This window comes from Pseudorasbora parva, chromosome 15, assembly GCF_024679245.1.
Source record: "Pseudorasbora parva isolate DD20220531a chromosome 15, ASM2467924v1, whole genome shotgun sequence".
Lineage (NCBI taxonomy): Eukaryota > Metazoa > Chordata > Actinopteri > Cypriniformes > Gobionidae > Pseudorasbora > Pseudorasbora parva.
Genome location: NC_090186.1, coordinates 822804 through 843262, shown reverse-complemented (window position 1 = coordinate 843262; position 20459 = coordinate 822804). Strand labels below are relative to the sequence as shown.

Here is a 20459-nt window from a genome sequence, read left to right as displayed (position 1 = left end):
AAGATTTACAAATTAAAACTCGTTAACATATAACTTTTAACTCTTACTTGTAAAACAATGACAAACAATATAAAATGGATCTGTTTGATGGATGGACTGCATGGACTGCATTTATATAGCGCTTTTATCCAAAGCGCTTTACATTTTGCTTCACATTCACCCATTCATACACCGACGGCGATGTCAGCCATGTAAGGCGCCATCCAGCTCGTCGGGAGCAGCTGGGGTTCGGTGTCTTGCTCATGGACACTTCGACACTTGGTCAGGTGGAACCGCGGATTGAACCACCTACCTTCTGGTTTGTAGACAACCTACATGAACCACTGAGCCACTGTTACTAACCATGATATGCAAATTATATAACGTACATATACATAAAATAATATGGAAAAATACAAATACATTAATTAACAGTAGCCCACTGCATGGATGTACAGTTAAAATAGGTGAGTCTGATGTTTAAAAGTTTGAAACATTAGCTCCTTTTGTCATGGAAAACAGAGAAAGTCATGATATACAAGCTTTTTTCAGTTAATCACTAAGAAAGACTTAAAATAGCCTACAACATCTTTAAAGACTTATTCAGGGAAGTACAGCAGGAAATGGTTGAGTATTATTTTAGGTATATATCTGTATTTAGTGCCTGCAGTGTCAATGTATAGTCTTTACACATCAGCTTGTATATATAAATGGTAAAAAAAGACATAATTTCAAGACGTTGAACTCACGTCAGGTCGTCACGTGGGTCACCCGCTCCATCAGACAAGACGGTCGGATAGACGTTCGGTTAGACGTTCGATCGGTAGGTCGGTCGGTCGGATGTTTAATTTTGGCCCGGAGTACGCGCCATAGTTACGGTGCTCAGTTCACGCGGTTTCTCCGAGCTGATCGTCTGACGGATCCGCGACCCACATGGAAAGAACCTATATAAACATATATGTTTTAATATAGGATTTGATATAGGTTTTTAATATATGTGACATATATAAAATTGGCCGTTTTCCTATATTATATGTACATATATGTACATATATGTACATATATGTATATATATGCACATATATGCACTTATATGTGTGCATATATGCACCTATATGTTCACCTACACTGTAAAAAAATGAATTACAGTATATTAATGTTAATTATAATTTATTAAACTGTGGAAAAACGGATCAATTATGTTAAATTACACATAAAACATCAAATTTTCAATCAAATTTATTTTACAAACCTGCTGTCCATCTACAGTAATTTACTTTTAAAATATGTTTTCTATGTACAATAACTAAGATATTATTTATAAAAATGCAGTAAGCACATCAATTCAAAAACATGTTTGCATATTTACAGTATTAATCTTTATTTGAACAGAACCACTCACAACTTCAACCTCTAAATTAAGTAGGCCTACTTGTACATAAATAGCAACCTTTACAGCCAATTTCTGTTAAATTTACAAAATATTGTACAGAAACTGCACATTTACATTATTAGTCATTTTACATAACACATATGTCAAGTTACTTCTGTTGTAGGAAATACAAGCTTAGTATATAATTTAGAATATGCAAAAATATCTACATTAAAAGACAATTATCTTTCTTTTATACTGTCACATTGCAGTTATTATTTTACACATGTACAATTAAATTTTATCCAAAGCAACTTACAAATGAAGAGTATGGAAGCAGCAATAAGTGCAGTGACAATTTTTAGTTAGTCTAGCAGTTTTGTTAAACAGAAAAGAGCTAGTTTTAATGGGTCATGTGTTCACAAAAGAATGCATCTTTAGTGGTCTCCTGAAAATGGCTGGAGTTAGTCAGGTTATTCCACCAGCATGTAACAGTCCAGATAAAGGTCTGTGAAAGTGATTTTGTGCCTCTTTGGGATGGCACCACAATGCGCCATTTGCCTTCACAGCGCAAGTCTTCACAGTGCATCAGCAAACACTGACGCCAGTGGCTGGAACATGAGCTTGGATGAGTTGTGTAGCATGTTTCGATAGGAATGGCCTGATCATCCCAATGCTGTACAAGGAAAATCTAAAGATCGGGCAGTTCTAGCAATGTGGTCTGTGAAGATTAACTGATCAGTCATAACACAAAGGTAGGGCTGGCTGAAACCACGAGCACTTCCGTCTTGGCGAGGTTGAGTTGAAGGTAAAGGTCATCCAGGTGAAGGTCGGAAATTTCCATCAAGCAGGCTGAGATGCGAGCAGCTACCGGCTGATCATCCGCTGGAATGAAGGGTAGAGAGATGTGTCAGGATAGCAGTGATAGGAAAAGCCATGTTTCTGAATTATTCTAGTTGCAATTATAACAAAATACTATTCAAAACAGCTGCATGATAAGATGCAAACAAAGAATTTGTTGAATGAGAAGAACAGTGCCCTTATTCCACACCTGCAATGCTCGCCTGCTGTATAGACCTCCAGTCTTTCCACAGGACCTGAAATCACACAAAAAAACATAAAAAAATAATACAAATAAAAAAAATAGGACTATTACATTAATTAAAACATGCCAGCATGTTTTACTGAGACCAAAAACCTCAACCTAATGTGATCTGGAAGACTTAACGTTAGCTGCATCATATAACTCTAGGGGTGTAACGTAACTGTCCAATCATCTGGATCGATGATAATATAATATATTTTCATTTTTCCAGAGCTATATATATATATATAGGCCTATAGTTAATCGATAAAGTTAGTTCATTGTTTCAAAAGAAATAATGACGGTAACATAACTACCACATAACGTAGACTCACTGTATTCCGGACATGTTGCACAGTAAAAAGTCCCGTAAGATATCAATCCGCGGTAAAATAAACCTGATTGGTTCGTCTGTCTCTGGGGACATGCCTTCCAGACATTTCAAAGTTTGATTGACACATTTTGGACGAATCATTTTGGAGAAATCTTGAAAAAACTGCAAGGAGACGCAGTGTCCGGATTACCGTTAGGACTCACGGTGTTCCGGACGGCTGAAATTTTCAACTCACTGTGTTTCGGACAGGTAAGGAGGAGTCATTTCTAATATAAAACGCAAACATTTTAACAACTATAAGTTGGTAAAATAAGGATATTAATCTTCATATGTTGTATATTTATTATTTATAAGTGTTTATACACTGTTTTGATTGACGATTGCTCCTGTGAAGCACATGACAGTCCAAAATGGTGAAGAAGACATGCATTTTTAAGCTTTTCTGTAACTTAGCCTAATGTTAAAATTGTAATGTTACAATACTGTTGTGAGTTATTGTAATTATGGCTTCAAGTGTTTTTAAAGCATTATGTTTTTCTTTTTAACAGGCGAGGAGAGAGGCCAGGACACACTAGGGAAAGGGGGAGACCTGAATGCATTTTTTGATGTTCATTTTTTTATGTTATTAAAAGTTCCTTTTATAAAATGGTCTAGATTCATTTTTATTTGGTCCTCAAATAACTTATTGTTATAGAAATTACGTTATGATTAATGTTATTAACGTTACTTTTATGGCTTAATTATAAGTAATGTTAACTTAAACATATGTTAACTTAATGGCTTGATATGTTGTGAAATTGCATGTTATTATTAGTGTGTGCTGTCCTAACGTTAACCAGATAACGTGAAATTACGCAGATGTGTTTAAATGATTTTTAAAACAGCATCTAACATGAACGTTAATTTAACTTGAGGTGTTTTAATGAGGTTGCATTGATGCGCAGCTGCCACTCAAATTCATGTCGCTCAAAGTGCCTCATTGAAAGTTTATATGCCTTTAAAATGTACAAATATTTGCAAATTTATACTTAAACATAATTAATAATACATAATTATTTTATAAGACCATAAGAATGTTTTTTTGTGTAATTTGCTGGTGGGCGACCATAGGTAAGCATGTTTTAAGAGCCAAGGTATTCTCCCCTCTTCCCTTAGTCCAGCCGGAAAACCCTCCCCCCGCCATTTTTTGAACAGTCATTGGTGCACGTTAAAAACTAGCCTTAATTTCTTTAAAATGACTGGCTCTGTGAACACAATGTATGTTGGAATTGAAAGAGGAGGAGGCAAAGATCACATGGATATATATAGATGCCGTGACCAGGAAGTGTTTATTTATAGAAATCGCGGAAAAGTTCAAGTGTCCGGAATACCGTGATGTCCGGAATACAGTGAGTCTACGTTACAACCTTTCAAACTTTATGAATAGCTAAGTTAATCTTGGTTAAACAGATGGAAAATTGAAAGAGGCCTGAACTGCTATAATTTTCAGTGTTTTACTCTCAACGCCAGTTATGTGACTGAACAACGATTAGAAATGTTAACAGCTTTAAAACAACCAACAACATCAATGTGCAGCCACACGATATAAATATCATAGAATGAGACTCTTACCTCAGCCCAGTGATCGGTTGATATGATGGCCGCCGCTTGTCAAAAGTCGCTGTAGTTGCCGAGACATTCTCGCTGAAATGGCGCGTTATTTTTCCTCACATAGTTCCGAGATCCTGCTCACGGCTGCTCCGATCCAGTTAATCTCACGACTCACTTCACGAGTGTAGCTTAGCCTAATATAAAATCAAATCACCCGCTCTAACATCACTGTAACGTTACCTCTCCGCAAACTGTTGTGGGCGTGACTAACGGAAAATTAACCGGCAGCAAATTTGAAACTGCGTCACGCGCGCGCGCATGCAAGCACACGCACATGCACACACACACACAGCTGCATTTGCAACTGGATTTGGAAACCCATCAAATGTACATGAATAGATGTGGTTAGGAAATTTAGGGGAGAATTAGTCAGTGCAAAAAATTATCAAAATTAGCTTCTTTTTTGTTTGTTTGCAAGACAAGGTTAAAAGATTAGTAGCTACAATCCAATTTATAGTTTGACTAATATGTATAGGCCTAATGTACAAATACTATTATTTAGCCTAAAACAACTCACTAACCAACACATTATCTTAAATGGTAAGTAAAACATGTTGAATGACTGCTGATTTCTGTAGTTAAACATTCGTTTACTTTTTTCTAATTTTACAAAAAAAAATCTGTAAAATATTAATCACACTTTTATGTATAGGCTAAAATTACATATTATTCTGTAAAAATCCATCTTAAAAAAAAAAACAGATGTAATAGGCTACCAGAATACAAGCAATTCCTGTAAATTTAATAGTCGAAATTTAAATTACAGCGAATATCTGTAAAACACCAGGCATTTCTTGTATAATGAAAAAACAGGAAAATTCTGTAAAAACAAAAATCAAAACAAATAATACAGACCATAACCTGTAAAATTACATTGAGCTATGACCGGATCCTGCCATGAGCTGAGACATATCTTATATGGCTTATATGTGGATATAAAGAAGCAATACAGGAGAGCTATATGGCCTGATATGCACATATATGCACCTCAATTTTACCTATATGTGGAATATATGTGCATATATGCAGCATACATATTATCATATATGTGCATATATGCAGCATACATATTATATATGTGCATATATGCAGCATACATATTATCATATATGTGCATATATGCAGCATATATGTACATATAAGCTGCATATATGTTTCATATATGTGCATATATCCTCATATAGGTTCTTTTCATGTGGGGACCGGCCGTCACACTCCGCCGCCGCCGAGCCACAGACAGCATAACGTGTTATTGTGATCCTTTATTCACTTATTCTGTGTTATGGGTTTATTTTGTGCCGATTCACCGTCGATAGTGTGGGGATGTATGACGTTTTGAGTATGTATTTGAGTGAACGATGTATACGCTTGAATAAAATATACATTATCAGCACATAATTCCTGACTTTTTTTTTTTAAGTGTGAGACTATGCATGTGTGCTTATGTAGCCTACATACTTTGTATTAATCAATGTTGAAATTGATTAATGTAAAAATCATTTAATATTATCCTTTAACTACATGAGTATTGCAATGTTAAACTTCATCATATCGCTGATAATCCGCGGTGTAAAGTGAACACACACACACACACCACCGCGTGTGTCAAAGCAGATGCAGAAGTGAAGTACCTGCACAAAACGCCACAATGCAGCTTTTCTAACTTTTTTTTTAGGAAACCTGTGGACTCAATGTCCTGACAGGGTGGACACTATCATTTTCCATGACAATGATAAATTTAAATAGAAAAACTACCGAAAATACACTGATTACTACAGAATACCAACCTATTCTGCACTGAGGCAATGCAGAGCTTGGCAGACGACTCCCTCTCGTGACGTAATATGACGCGATGTTGAAAAAAACTGCGGTTTTACAAACAGCCAACGAAACGGCCACTTTATCTGCTAAATTTGTGCTCTTATGTCTTTTAAAAAAAAATTAAATCCTGCATTACCTTTTCATATGGCATTTTCATACAAGGTTATATGTTTATCTAAAAAAAAATTTAACCTGCAATATGCTCTTTAAAGCTCTTAGTGAGTTTGTTCCTGGTCTCTGTCACCTTGAGCTGCTCGCTGGAGGATTGAAAGACACGGTTTTCCTTTTCTCTGTGTTTTTCTACTTCTCTGTTTTCTGTGAAGCTGCTTTGGATCAATGTGCATTGTGAAAAGTGTTAAACTGAAACTGACACGAATGCATTAATTACACAGAAAATACAAGATTAACATAAGTATTGATTTAGATTTTTATTTATTTTTCATATTCAGTAATCTGTTCTTCTTATTTCAGGAGAGTATATGGAGAGCGAAGCATCTCTAGAGGAGCCGCCTCAGTCTCTCGTCTGATCAACACATTCCCCAGCGTTACGCCGTCCCTGAATAAACACGATCAACCAATGAATGATGAGCTCCAGAGAGTCAAAGACAGACACAAAACCAGCATGAAGAACAAGTATGAGAGATTATTTGAGGGACTGAAACTCCAGGAGAATGAAGCCCTCCTGAACAGGATCTACACACAGCTCTACATCATAGAGGGAGAGAGAGGAGGAGTGAATGAAGAACATGAGGTTTTACAGATGGAGAAAACAGCCAGAACACAACACTCACAAGACACTCCAATCTACTGCAATGACATCTTTACAGCCTCAGCTGAACCAGGACGTGAGGAGAAACAGCAGATTAAGACTGTTCTTACTAAAGGCATCGCTGGAATCGGAAAAACCGTCTCTGTGCAGAAGTTCATTCTGGACTGGGCCGAGGGAAGAGCCAATCAGGATGTAGATTTCATGTTTGTGCTTCCATTTCGAGAGCTGAACTTGATCCGAGATCATCAGTACAGTCTTCACAGACTTCTGCTGGACTTTCATCCTGAACTTCACGATCTGGACTCAAGGATTTATGAGGAGTGTAAAGTTGTGTTCATCTTTGATGGTCTGGATGAAAGCAGAATCACACTGAGGTTTCCAGACGCTCAGGAAGTTTCTGATGTGACTGAGACTTCATCAGTGGATGTGTTGATGCCAAAGGAAGTTTCTGATGTGACTGAGACTTCATCAGTGGATGTGTTGATGCCAAAGGAAGTTTCTGATGTGACTGAGACTTCATCAGTGGATGTGTTGATGCCAAAGCTCATGAAAGGAGAGATGCTTCCCTCGGCTCTCATCTGGATCACCTCCAGACCAGCAGCAGCCAATCAGATCCCCTCCAAATACATCAACCGTCTGACAGAGATTCAGGGATTCAATGAGCCTCAGAAGGAGGAATATTTCAGGAAGAGAATCAGGGACGAGCATCAAGCCAGCAGAATCATCTCCCACATCAGAAGAGCAAGAAGCCTCCACATCATGTGCCACATACCCGTCTTCTGCTGGATCTCATCCACTGTGCTTCAGAAGCTCCTGGAAGAAGATCTGAGGGTAGAAATCCCTCAAACTCTGACTGAAATGTACATCCACTTCCTGCTGATTCAGATCAACATGAGGAATCAGAAGTATGAAGAGAGAGATCCAGAGAAACTCCTGCCGTCCAACAGAGAAGTGATTGTGAAACTTGCTGAAGTGGCTTTCAATCAGCTGATGAAGGGCAATGTGATGTTCTATGAGGAGGACCTGAGAGAGAGCGGCGTAGACGTTACTGATGCCGCAGTGTATTCTGGGATCTGCACTGAGATCTTTAAGGAGGAATCTGTGATTCATCAGAGGAAAGTCTACAGCTTCATTCATCTGAGCCTCCAGGAGTTTCTCGCTGCTTTCTATGAGTTTTACTCTCATGTGATCAAGAACAAGGAACCACTGCATAGATTCAGATCTTACTGGTCTGTTGAAGACTCTCTGTATGATCTACTAACATCAGCTGTAGATAAAGCCCTCAGGAGTGAGAATGGACGGTTGGATCTGTTCCTGCGGTTCCTGCTGGGCGTCTCTCTGGAGTCCAATCAGAGACTCTTACAGGATCTACTGACACACACAGAGAAAAGCTCAGAGAACATCAGGAGAATCACACAGGACATTCAACAGAGGATCAAAGATGAGAAGGATGAGGATTTCATTGAGAGACTGTATGTAGATGAAATTGATATGCAACGCAAAAAAGAACGCTCACCTAAACGCTCAGCTCAACTCTCAGCTGATCAATCCATCAATCTGTTCCTCTGTCTGCTGGAAGTGAAAGATCAGACTCTGTCCAGAGAGATCCAGGAGTTTGTGAAATCAGACAAACACTCAGGGAAGGAACTCTCTCCGTCTCACTGCTCAGCAATCGCCTACATGCTTCAGATCTCAGAGGAGCCGCTGGATGAGCTGAACCTCAGGAAATACAACACATCAGCTGAGGGCAGAAGAAGACTGATACCAGCTGTGATCAACTGCAGAAAAGCTCTGTGAGTGTTCATTATTCACTAATGAAGAATCATGTTTAATAATGAATCAGCACCATTTGCTAAATGAGAGGTTTTCTCCTAAATAACAAGCTCAGAGTCTTAAAGGGCTCATGACGTGCCTTTAGATTATTTTAATGTGGAAATGAAGCAGTCAGTCAAGTTAAAGGGGTGATGAATTGAGAAATCAACTTCCCCTTGAGCTTTTGATATATAAAAGGTCATGGTAATATAAGAATATCCTGTAAGTTTCAGAGTTTAAAACGTCCTTCAGGCTTCGTACGGGTGCTTGAAATTCTTGAAAGTGCTTGCATTTTGATGTGTTTTCAAGGTTTGAAAAGTGCTTGAATTTTGGATAACGTGCTTAAAAATGCTTGAAACTGTAACTATGTCTTTTACAACAAATACCTATCTGACTAAATAGTTTGTTTATTAAATGTAGAAATAAAAATGTTGGAGAGCCTAAAATGAAACCTGCTGTGCTCGCGATCTGCCCGTCTATTTCCAAGTGCGACTCCGCCCCCAATGTTGTCGTTTCAATAAACGTTGCCTAATAGATGCTAAATACGAATTTGGGATCAAACGGGCACAAACCCCACGAAGTGCCTCCTGTAAAGTCTGCAAAAATACGTTCAGCTTTTCACTATGGCCGAGTCTGCTCTTTCGAGTCACATGAAAGGTAAGTCATAGACTTTCAAGTAAGCTAACTAAAGTAGTTTACTGTAGCCGCCTATTTGTTTAACTTGCGCTATTAACTGCTAGCTAGGAATTCGCATAAGTGACAGAGTTCTTATATGTATAATGTGATAATATAAGATTAGCATGTCCGTTATGGCATGTTCATTTGTGGAATAGGCAGTGAACGTAGCCACAAATCCGCAAATTAAAACCTACAAACGTTAGCTCAGTGCATAAAAATTGTGTCAGATGGTCATACAAGTAACTTAGTGCTGTCAAAATATGCATCGATAATGAAATATCCGAAGAGATACCTCTCCTCTTTACACCTGTTGCTCTCCTCTCCGGCCGACAGGTTAACCCTCTGAACACTAACATGCCGACGCGTTCTGCTGTGATCGAGAGAATCATCCCGGTTGCCGCTTCTCCCTCATCTCTCCTCTCTCATGTGAACTGAACCGACAGGAGCTGAAGCTCATTAAATATGCAAATCTTATCCAATCCTAGCCATGGGCGTTTACTTCCAAGTCTCCAGTGACACGCCCATCAAAACCCAGCGTTCAGGAGAGAGCCTCAAAACCAGTGCAGAAAATAGCCTATTACTGATGAGTTATGATGTTTTAAATGTAAAAACCACACGAACATCATTAGTTGACCTCAGACAACAGTATAAAAAAATAAAAAAGCCAGTTCATGACACCTTTAACATTAATTAGAAAACTGATTTACACTGATTAAAAAACATCACAGGCCTGGGTAAATGAATTAATGAAGATTATTAATAATTTATGATTGATATTAAATAATATCTTAACTTCAGGGTGACAACTGTACATTAATATTAGCTAATATATGTTTATTATCTTTATAGTTTAGATTGTGGTCTGTGATTGTTCTGCTTTCTCTAGTTGCTGACTGTAATCATTATTAGTAACAGATAAACTCATAATATCTGTCACCAGTAGTCGACCAATAGAGTCTCCAGCGCTGTTTGCAACGCAATTCTGGACTCATAAAAAATAGGCAAACAAAAATAATTCAGGACTCCAGCAGTGAAGGAAAAGTTAGTTACAACTTTAGTGCACGTAATGTAAAAGGAGCAGTAAAGATGATGGTGAGGAAGATGATGGTGAGGAAGATGATGGGATTACAGGTGAGGAAGATGATGGTGAGGAAGATGATGGTGAGGAAGGTGATGGTGAGGAAGATGATGGTGAGGAAGATGATGGTGAGGAAGATGATGGTGAGGAAGATGATGGTGAGGAAGATGATGGTGATGAAGATGATGGTGATGAAGAAGATGGTGAGGAAGATGATGGTGATGAAGATGATGGTGATGAAGATGATGGTGAGGAAGATGATGGTGAGGAAGATGATGGTGAGGAAGATGATGGCGAGGAAGATGATGGCGATGAAGATGATGGCGAGGAAGATGATGGTGATGAAGATGATGGTGAGGAAGATGATGGTGAGGAAGATGATGGTGAGGAAGATGATGGCGAGGAAGATGATGGTGAGGAAGATGATGGTGATGAAGATGATGGCGAGGAAGATGATGGCGAGGAAGATGATGGCGAGGAAGATGATGGCGAGGAAGATGATGGTGATGAAGATGATGGTGAGGAAGATGATGGTGATGAAGATGATGGTGAGGAAGATGATGGCGAGGAAGATGATGGCGAGGAAGATGATGGCGAGGAAGATGATGGTGAGGAAGATGATGGTGAGGAAGATGATGGTGAGGAAGATGATGGCGAGGAAGATGATGGCGAGGAAGATGATGGCGAGGAAGGTGATGGCGAGGAAGATGATGGCGAGGAAGGTGATGGTGAGGAAGGTGATGGTGAGGAAGATGATGGTGAGGAAGATGATGGCGAGGAAGATGATGGCGAGGAAGGTGATGGTGAGGAAGGTGATGGTGAGGAAGATGAGGGTGATGAAGGTGATGGTGAGGAAGGTGATGGTGAGGAAGGTGATGGTGAGGAAGATGAGGGTGATGAAGGTGATGGCGAGGAAGGTGATGGTGAGGAAGGTGATGGTGAGGAAGATGATGGTGAGGAAGATGATGGCGAGGAAGATGATGGCGAGGAAGATGATGGCGAGGAAGGTGATGGTGAGGAAGGTGATGGTGAGGAAGATGAGGGTGATGAAGGTGATGGCGAGGAAGGTGATGGTGAGGAAGATGATGGTGAGGAAGATGATGGTGAGGAAGATGATGGTGAGGAAGATGATGGCGAGGAAGGTGATGGTGAGGAAGGTGATGGTGAGGAAGATGAGGGTGATGAAGGTGATGGTGAGGAAGGTGATGGTGAGGAAGATGATGGTGAGGAAGATGATGGCGAGGAAGATGATGGCGAGGAAGATGATGGTGAGGAAGGTGATGGTGAGGAAGATGAGGGTGATGAAGGTGATGGTGAGGAAGGTGATGGTGAGGAAGATGATGGTGAGGAAGATGATGGTGAGGAAGATGATGGTGAGGAAGATGATGGTGAGGAAGATGATGGCGAGGAAGGTGATGGTGAGGAAGGTGATGGTGAGGAAGATGAGGGTGATGAAGGTGATGGTGAGGAAGGTGATGGTGAGGAAGATGATGGTGAGGAAGATGATGGTGAGGAAGATGATGGTGAGGAAGATGATGGTGAGGAAGATGATGGGATTAGGGATAACGTCTGGAGATTATTCACCGTATGGAGTCCTGATTGGTAAACGTGGAGTCACAGTAAGAAATATGTATTTAGCGGTTCATCAGCTTTGATCTCTGTATGTTGTGGAATGACGAATGAGTGTTTATAATGGTTGAGCTTCATTTTAATTTCTGACGTCATTTTGGAAACATATATTCAAGGATAATTATGAAATCTTGAGGCAGTGGGACTTTGTGTCTGAATGTGTATCGGGAAATGAATCAGTCCTGTTCTCTAATCCAGTGGTTTTCAACACATCAGGAGGATTTAAGGAAATGATGTAACTCAGTTACTATCTCAGTTACTGTTTGTGATAAGTAGGGTTGTGCCGATGGACGATATCATGACTGACCGACATCACGATGGAGAAACACCATGTGCATTTTCCCCCCACTATGCCAAACTTAATGGCTTTATCAGCTTTAAAAGTTAAATATCATTGATGCTTTTTGCAGTGCAAATTTTGTTTGGAAAGATGAACGTTTTCATCAGTTATTTTATCAATGAATCAATACAGATTCCTGCTCATTCAAAATCATATAATAGAATAATATAATAACTGTATAGGCTACCTACTGGCTACTGGCAACTGTAAGGAGGTAAACACTACAAGATGTTTTTGAATGCATTAGAGAGAACGATTAGTACGTGTGTGAATAAGTGCTACCTGTTTAAAATGTGCTTTCACCCGATCATATTCAGTATGAGGTAAAAAAAAAAAATCCCTTAAACTTTATCATCCCGCTCATGCCCATCGCCGTGATCATCTGTATCAAGCTGTGTACCGTGTGAGTTCTGAACACTGCACTATGCTTATTCAAATCTTTCCGTTTAGGCTACATATTTCTGCTCTTCAGTTCATGATAAAAGTTATTAAATGCATACAATTGGCCGAAGAATTATTAAATTTAAATTATACCTTTATTAAAATTAAGAGACAATTTGTACAAAACGAAAGAGGCTTTCTACAAAACAAACTTTATTATTAAACTAAATATAACCACTAAAATCATTTCTGACCCACTCGCATCTTTGCACTTATAGCCATAATCAGATGAAATAAAAAAATATTATAATATTTAAATATAAATTAAAAACATTGTGTAATGGCTTCAACAAGTACAGTAAGCTGCAGATTTATGTCATGTCTGAGCCGGATTTGAGCGATCATCATTTTACCGGTGGGTTCATGAGCGCGCGCCTGCGGATTATTAAGCTGATCACACCGGCTCCGCTCCGCTCATTAATCATTACAGGCTCGTTCTCGACAGAACGCCCACGTATTCAAAAATGGTCAGGTTTAAATGGGGCTCTGGCTCATAATTAGCCTACAGTTAATGTGTCGGGCAGAGCTGGTCTCTCGGGTGCACGGGCTCGGGTAGGGTCGGTCTTGACTTTTTTTGAGCCGATCTAAGCTCAAGTTTGAAAAAACGGAAACGAAACGAAAATATTATTATTAACCCCCCTGGACGATATCATCGTCCATCGCAATGTTTTACTGTACACATTGTCAGCTGCCGATTTAGGTGACATCGCCCAACCCTAGTGATAAGTAACTAGTAACTATAACTAATTACTTTTTTAAAGTAACATGCCCAACACTGCTGTCGGCTCTGACAGTGTTGCATCTTGTGCACCTGCGCAATTTCATAGCCTATGATTTCCAAAACGTCTTGGTTACGTATGTAACCCTCATTCCCTGAAGGAGGGAACGGAGATGTACGTCGGAACTGACGGACGAATTGGGATCTGATTTCAGAGACCAATCTACTTCAAGTGTGTTAAAAACGAGCCAATGGAGATTGGCATGCGATCCACGCATTCCACACTCCGCCCCGCAGCACGGGTATAAATAAGGAAGTGTAATGGTAGATCACCGCTTTTTTCTCCTGAGGAGCCGACAAGTGACTCGGCCTCCTAGCGGAAGCACAGCACCTGGCGACGGGACGTATATCTCCGTTCCCCCCTTCAGGGAACAAGGGTTACATACTCACTTAAAAATGTTGGGTTAAAAATAACCCAACACGTAACCCAACTGTGGGTTGATATAGCACCTACCCAACGTTGGGTTATTTTAACCCAATGCATTGGGTTAAAAAACAGTTGGGTTAAAAGTAACCCAACAGTTGAGTTAAATTTTTATTTTTATTCATGCCATTATTTTAATAAATAAAATAATCTGTATTTGAAAACAATGGGTTTTTATTTGTATAAAACAATAAATGTGCTTTAAAATATATATTGTAAATGTCAAACTAAATATTGGGGAGTAAATATTTATTGTAAATATACATAAATGTGTAAATATTAAATTCAAAATACACAGCACACATAATACACAAAAATGTACATAAGGTAAACATACATAAAAGGTGTATATACAAAACAAAAATTAAAAATGAACACAACAAATATTAAATTAAAAACCTATACAAATATGGACAGAATACACAAATTCATAATATTAAAGTCTTCCAGAAATAAACAACTTTATTAAAAAAATCTACATTGTACACTGTATGCCTTGATGTGTTGTAAACATATGTAGCAAAACAAATACAAATTATGATAATCAAAGTTTTTAATGAGGCAGCAAAATATATATTCAAGTTTGCATGCTACAAAATCTCCCAAATGGGGCAGAGGTCTTTGGATAGTTCATGTCATAAATAAATAAAAAATCTGAAACATACAGCCAGTGCTTGAAATAAGGTCTTCTGTTCAACTGCCTCCACAGTGAAAATGAAAAAAATCAGCGAGGTCTCTTTGTCCCCAAGCATCGTCATGTGGATCCTGGCTTGTCTCACTGTTCAGCTAATGCTCCATGTTAGTTCCAACCTTAAAAGAATTTAAAAAAGTTCAGTTTGCTTGCACTGTGACAACATCAGCAGTGTTAAATTACGTCAAAGTTGCAATGAAGCAGTGTTGTACTGAATTAAAGAAATTGTCACTAATTAGTCATTACATCTGCTGTTCATTTTTCACCAATCAACATACTAATCCTCATGCCGTTTCAAACCCATAAGACTTTGGTTCATCTTCGGAACACAGAAAGGCCTAGAAAGGCAGTAAAGACATTAAAGTAATCCATGTGACTCCAGTAATTCAACCCCAGTTTTATGAAGTGACAAGCGTATATTCTATCCCTTAACCATAATTTACCACTTTATTTACAAAACATTAATCTCAACACATGTTCACGAGAGCCCCTAGACGCATGCGTGTTGTGTTGAAAAGAGAGCAAATGTTGTTGTGTTATGTTTTTTTTTTTGTGTTGTTGTTGCAAAAAGCACTCGTGTCGCTTCATAAAACTGAGGTTAGACCACTTGAATCCCATGGATTACTTTAAAGCTGTCTGTCCTGGGTCTTAAAGTGGTAGTTGCGTAGGTCGTCAATGGAGGGACAGAAACCTTGCAGATTTCTTTAACATTTGTGTTTCAAAGAACAACGAAAGTCTTACAACGACACGAGGATAATTCATGAGATAGTTTACCCAAAAATAAAATGATTCCATGATTTACTCCCCCTCAAGCCAACCTAGGTGTGTATGACATTCTTCTTTCAGACAAATACAATCTGAGTTATATTAATAAATATCCTGGCTCTTCAAAGCTTTATAATGGAAGCCCATAATTTGAAGCCCAAAAATGCATCCATCCATTATAAAAGTGCTTCACACGGCTCCGGAGATTAATAAGAACCCATTGAAGTGAATTGATGGGATTGTGTAAGAAAAATATCCATATTTAACACGTTATAAAGTAAAATATCTAGCTTCCAATGGACCGCATTAGGTATCCAACTTCTGAAAAAAGCGTAACTGCTGTGAGAATAACGTCGGACGTAGCGTAAAAAAGCGTAAATGTCGAGACGATTAAGTTGGACGTAGCGTAACCGTTTTGATTTGCGAGAGGCGTTACAGTTTCTTTGTAAGTTGAATAAGGAAGGCTGTCTGTCGAAAATTTGTTATTTTAGTCTATAAAGTTTTAAATATGGATATTTTTCTACAAAAACCCATCGATTCACCTCAGAAGGCCCTTATTAACCTCATGGAGCCTTATGGATTACTTTCATAATGGATCGATGCACTTTTTTTGGGCTTCAAATTTTGACCATTATAATGCTTGGATTAGTCAGGACATTTATTAATAACTGATTGTGTTCGTCTGAAAGAAGAATGTCATATACACCTAGGATGACTTGAGGGTGAGTACATAATGGGATATTTTTTGGGTAAACTATTGGATAATCTATTAACAAGCAAAATCACTAAAGGAAATAATAAATGGATGCATATGAGCAGTGCACTTTATCAAAGCTAATTTGATAGTGTTGCTTTTACTTACAGGCTGATTGGTGAATGTAATTAAGCTTCTCTTCATTTCAGCATATGTTGGACACACCATGTTGTCCATTTGTGAGGTATGGCGATGATGGCAGGATGGCAGGAAGGGTTTTAAAGGCAATTTCTCCATGATCATCTTTGAAAGACAAGTTAACAGAAAAAGAGAAAAAAACAGTTTTCACCTATACCAAATGTGTGGACCTGATTTCATATGCACTTAGACACAACCAAAACAACTTATTGAAATTAAAACATACTGTATGAAAATGAGAGAAGACAGCTGAAAAAATAATAATAAACTGGTTGTTTCCCAAATAACCTGGTTCTGTAGTAGACCCTGCACTGCACATTGGCCTATCTAATGTTATTCAACTTACCAACTTGTTAGTAGAGACTCCAAACCCGGAAATGTGCATCAGATAAGGAAGACATCGAACTTGTGTACTATTGGTGATACTCCAGGACTAGAGTCGAGAACCACTGAGATCCAATCCTTCCTCTGCATTAGAATGAAGCAGGGGGAAAAAATAACCAGAAAAGTAAACTAGTCTTTAAAAAATAATTGTGTACAACTTGTTTCAATATCGTACTCACCTTTAATTAAATGGCAGAGGTTCAACGGTTCTAGTCTTTGCTTCACAAATGAATCCATTGGTCTAAAACACAGGTATATAACACATTTAGTACAACATATTTAAAATAAAGGCAAAAACTGTCATAGCTTCATAAGAAAACGTACTATGGTTGTATGATTTAGCTACTCCTGTAATACGTTTAATAGTAACATGCATAATATATATTCATATGACAACATTCATTATGAATATGGGCCTACCACATTTCTGCCAAATTATCATAGTTGCAGTTTGTGTTAACTTACTACGGTAAAACTAGGTAATTTGTGGGTTGGAAAACATTCTAACTGTTGTGAACTAACGTTAAAATTGTTAGCACAATATTTCAGTTTTCTGCGTCAATGCTTTTGTGAATATCTGCACTCATTCATCTCACAACAGATATTTAGAGTAGTAAGTTATACTGTTGGATATTTCGGCGACTTCAAACGCTTCCCCCTGGATCTCTCAGCGCTGCTGTGGTGTCGTGTGACCGGGTCTGAGCTCGCGCTGCACGGGCCGAGCTGATAATGCTCCGCACGGCTTTAGATAGTGATTTCAGACTAGGCATTAGTTACTTACTTTCTGTATCACCGTATTAAGTTTCTAAATAGGTACACTAGAATAATGTTTTTACTTTATTACTGCTAGCGAGCTAACTGGGATAGCTATGGTTTATTTCCAATCTATCTCATTTTTCCAGAGAGCATTAAAGGGATTTTTTTTAATAAAATTCAGTTTTCGACTATATTCAACGTTTCAGTACACAATACATAATGTTATAAGAGTTGTATTCATAAAAAAATGGCATGTCTTACCTTTCATTTCATAATCAGGCTGCAGCAGCGTCTTCTGTTGGCAGTAACTGGACGGTTAAAATTTGAACCGTCACTGGGGAAACCGTATTTAACCCAACGGCCGGGTTATTACTTTAACGATGTTAAAATAACCCAACATTTTGCAAAATAACCCAACATATTGACCCAATATGTGTAACCCAACGGTTGGGTACAAAAAATAACCCAACGTTTTTTAGTGTGTATGTAACCCAGACATTCCCTTTCAGTCGGTCACGTCTGACGTACGTCGGAACTGACCAACGAATTGGGATCCCTACCAAAACGCCAGGAGGCTGGCCCTTCCAGCGTCCTGCTTGAGCGCACTGGACCGTCTAGTATGGTACGGAAGTCAGGGCTTCAAGCAGGGAGATCAGTCACTGCTGTTTCTGCGAGACCCACTCAGTGTGACTATTGGATAACGCTGGAAAAGCGTTCTCGTCTCGGGAGATGGTACACTGCGGAGCCACGGCCTACGGAAGGCGTGGTGGCAGAATACACATAATGACTAACCTAGCAGGGTAGAAAACATATGGCAGTCTCTGGGGTGGTTCCAAACTGATTCAAGGGGGGAAAGACGACAGAGCGAGCTCCGTCAAGGGAAAGACACGGGGCTAGCCGAGTAGGGTTGCTGGTACTGTAGAAGAATACACATATGGGGTTGCCATGAGGGAACCGCTACATATGGAACCCAGCCTACACACACGTTCCACAAGCATGCGGGTGCAGGCCTAGCGTCAGACGGTTCGCAACGTCTGACACCGCAGTGCAAGTGAGCTCGACAGGGTTAGCCGTTTCCGGGGAACACAACTGGAGACAATATACGCACGTATCCGGCCCAGAGGGTGGGAGTAGCATTGCAAGCCGACACTTAGAATGGCACAACGAGCGCTACTGGCCACTGGGGGCGAGAAAGATACCGGCTCTACACGGAGGCTATAGAATCTAGTGAACGAGTTATGTGTCACCCAGCCCGCAGCTCCACATATGTCTGTCAGCGAGGCGTTTAGCCAGCGCCCAGGAGGAAGCCACACTCCTAGTGGAGTGAGCTCGCAACCCAAACGGGCAAGGCACGTCTTGGGACTGGTAAGCCAAGACAATAGCATCCACTATCCATTGGGCTAACCTCCGCTTGGAGACAGCCTTTCCCTTCTGCTGGCCTCCGTAACAGACGAAGAGTTGCTCTGAGGTCCGAAGCTTTGAGTCCGATCTACGTAAGCGTGAAGTGCGCTGACCGGACATAAAGCCAGGGCTGGGTCTGCCTCCACCAAAGGCAGCGCTTGCAGGCTCACTAACTGATCCCAGAAGTTAGTGGTAGGAACCTTGGGCACGTATTTGGGCCGGGGTCTCAGGACAACGTGAGAGTTACCAGCAGTGCCGTTTCTAGGCATAGGCAAACTAGGCGGTTGCCTAGGGCGCCAACAGCTGGGGGGCGCCAGTGAGCCCCCGCCCCAACAAGATTCCTTAGTTATTTCATATACATTTTATTATTAATATTTCGAGGCATTATGATTAGTTGAGATTATTGGAGTGAAGTCGCCATGGTGTTAGTGGCGCTGCTGTAATGAAATGAGATCATGTAGAGGGCGGCAGGGAACGTCGTCAGCAGGGTTGCCAACTCTCACGCATTTGACGTGACACATGCTTTCAGGCTCGGTGTCACGCTGCCCAACTTCATCTCACGCCAAATTGCCAAACCTGCTTTTATATTAAAGGGGGGGTGAAACACTCAGTTTCAGTCAGTGTCATGTCAATCTTGAGTACCTATAGAGTAGCATTGCATCCTGCATATCTCCGAAAAGTTTTTATTTTTTTAATAATTATATAAGAAAGATGCGCTGTTCCGAGTCTTTCCGAAAAAAGCCGAGCGGGTGGGGGCGTGTCGTGTGAGCGGAGCTAAATAATGACGTGTGCAGCAGCGCGCTGTGTGTTGAGTCGAGTGCATCCCTAACAGCGGAAAAAAACTTTATTCAAAATAAAAATATGGCTTTTAATCGGATACAGCCATACATCTATGATCCGGAATCAGACCCAGAGGCTGCAGTTGAACAGGAGCAGCAGCAAAAACGACTAGAGCAGGACGTCTGTATGTGGTAAGTTACAAGTTATACACTAACTATATAATATGCTTAGCGGCTTGTGTTATTTACATATTTATACTTGAATTATATCGTCGTATTTTTGTCTTTGAAGGTGTACATGTGGGAAGTGCAGTTGTGCACGTGTGTTTGTGTGTTTACGCGTGGTTTGTGTAGACAGTAAGGTGACTAAAAGCAGTCTCACTCACCCTTCTAACGTTGGGACTGCTCCATCCTTCAGCATTAGGCGATTGGGAAAATCCGGCGTCGAGCTGGGCCTTGTTTATGAAACAGTCGGCACCGAAATGCAGCGAACAGATATAAACATTCGCGCAACTCAGTTGCTGATCCGGAAAAGCAAATTACATCCACTGTTGCCTTAACGCGGGGTTTTTGGCGAATCTGTGCAGGACTGTCTTGGTCTG

General features: G+C 39.8%; 1 protein-coding gene and 1 long non-coding RNA gene across 5 annotated transcripts in view; one reads left to right on the top strand and one right to left on the bottom strand.

Annotated features, from left to right (window-relative positions):
* The first annotated feature begins 6439 nt into the window (after positions 1-6439).
* Positions 6440-20459, top strand: part of LOC137041808 (NACHT, LRR and PYD domains-containing protein 12-like) — a 50674-nt gene continuing 36654 nt past the window's right edge. The window contains exons 1-2 of the mRNA XM_067418479.1: positions 6440-6585; positions 6712-8802. Of these exons, the coding sequence (XP_067274580.1) occupies positions 6440-6585; positions 6712-8802 (2237 nt within the window). The remainder of the gene's footprint in view (positions 6586-6711; positions 8803-20459) is intronic.
* On the bottom strand, positions 14371-18153 carry LOC137040880 (uncharacterized). 4 transcript variants are annotated; one of them, XR_010898004.1, is made up of 5 exons: positions 17939-18153; positions 17101-17162; positions 16884-17005; positions 16508-16642; positions 14371-14999 (listed from the first exon to the last, which is right to left on the bottom strand). It is a non-coding gene; the product is annotated as an uncharacterized lncRNA (long non-coding RNA). The 4 variants fall into 4 exon arrangements; XR_010898002.1 differs by having other exon boundaries at positions 16884-17162; XR_010898003.1 differs by lacking the exon at positions 17939-18153 and having other exon boundaries at positions 17101-17477.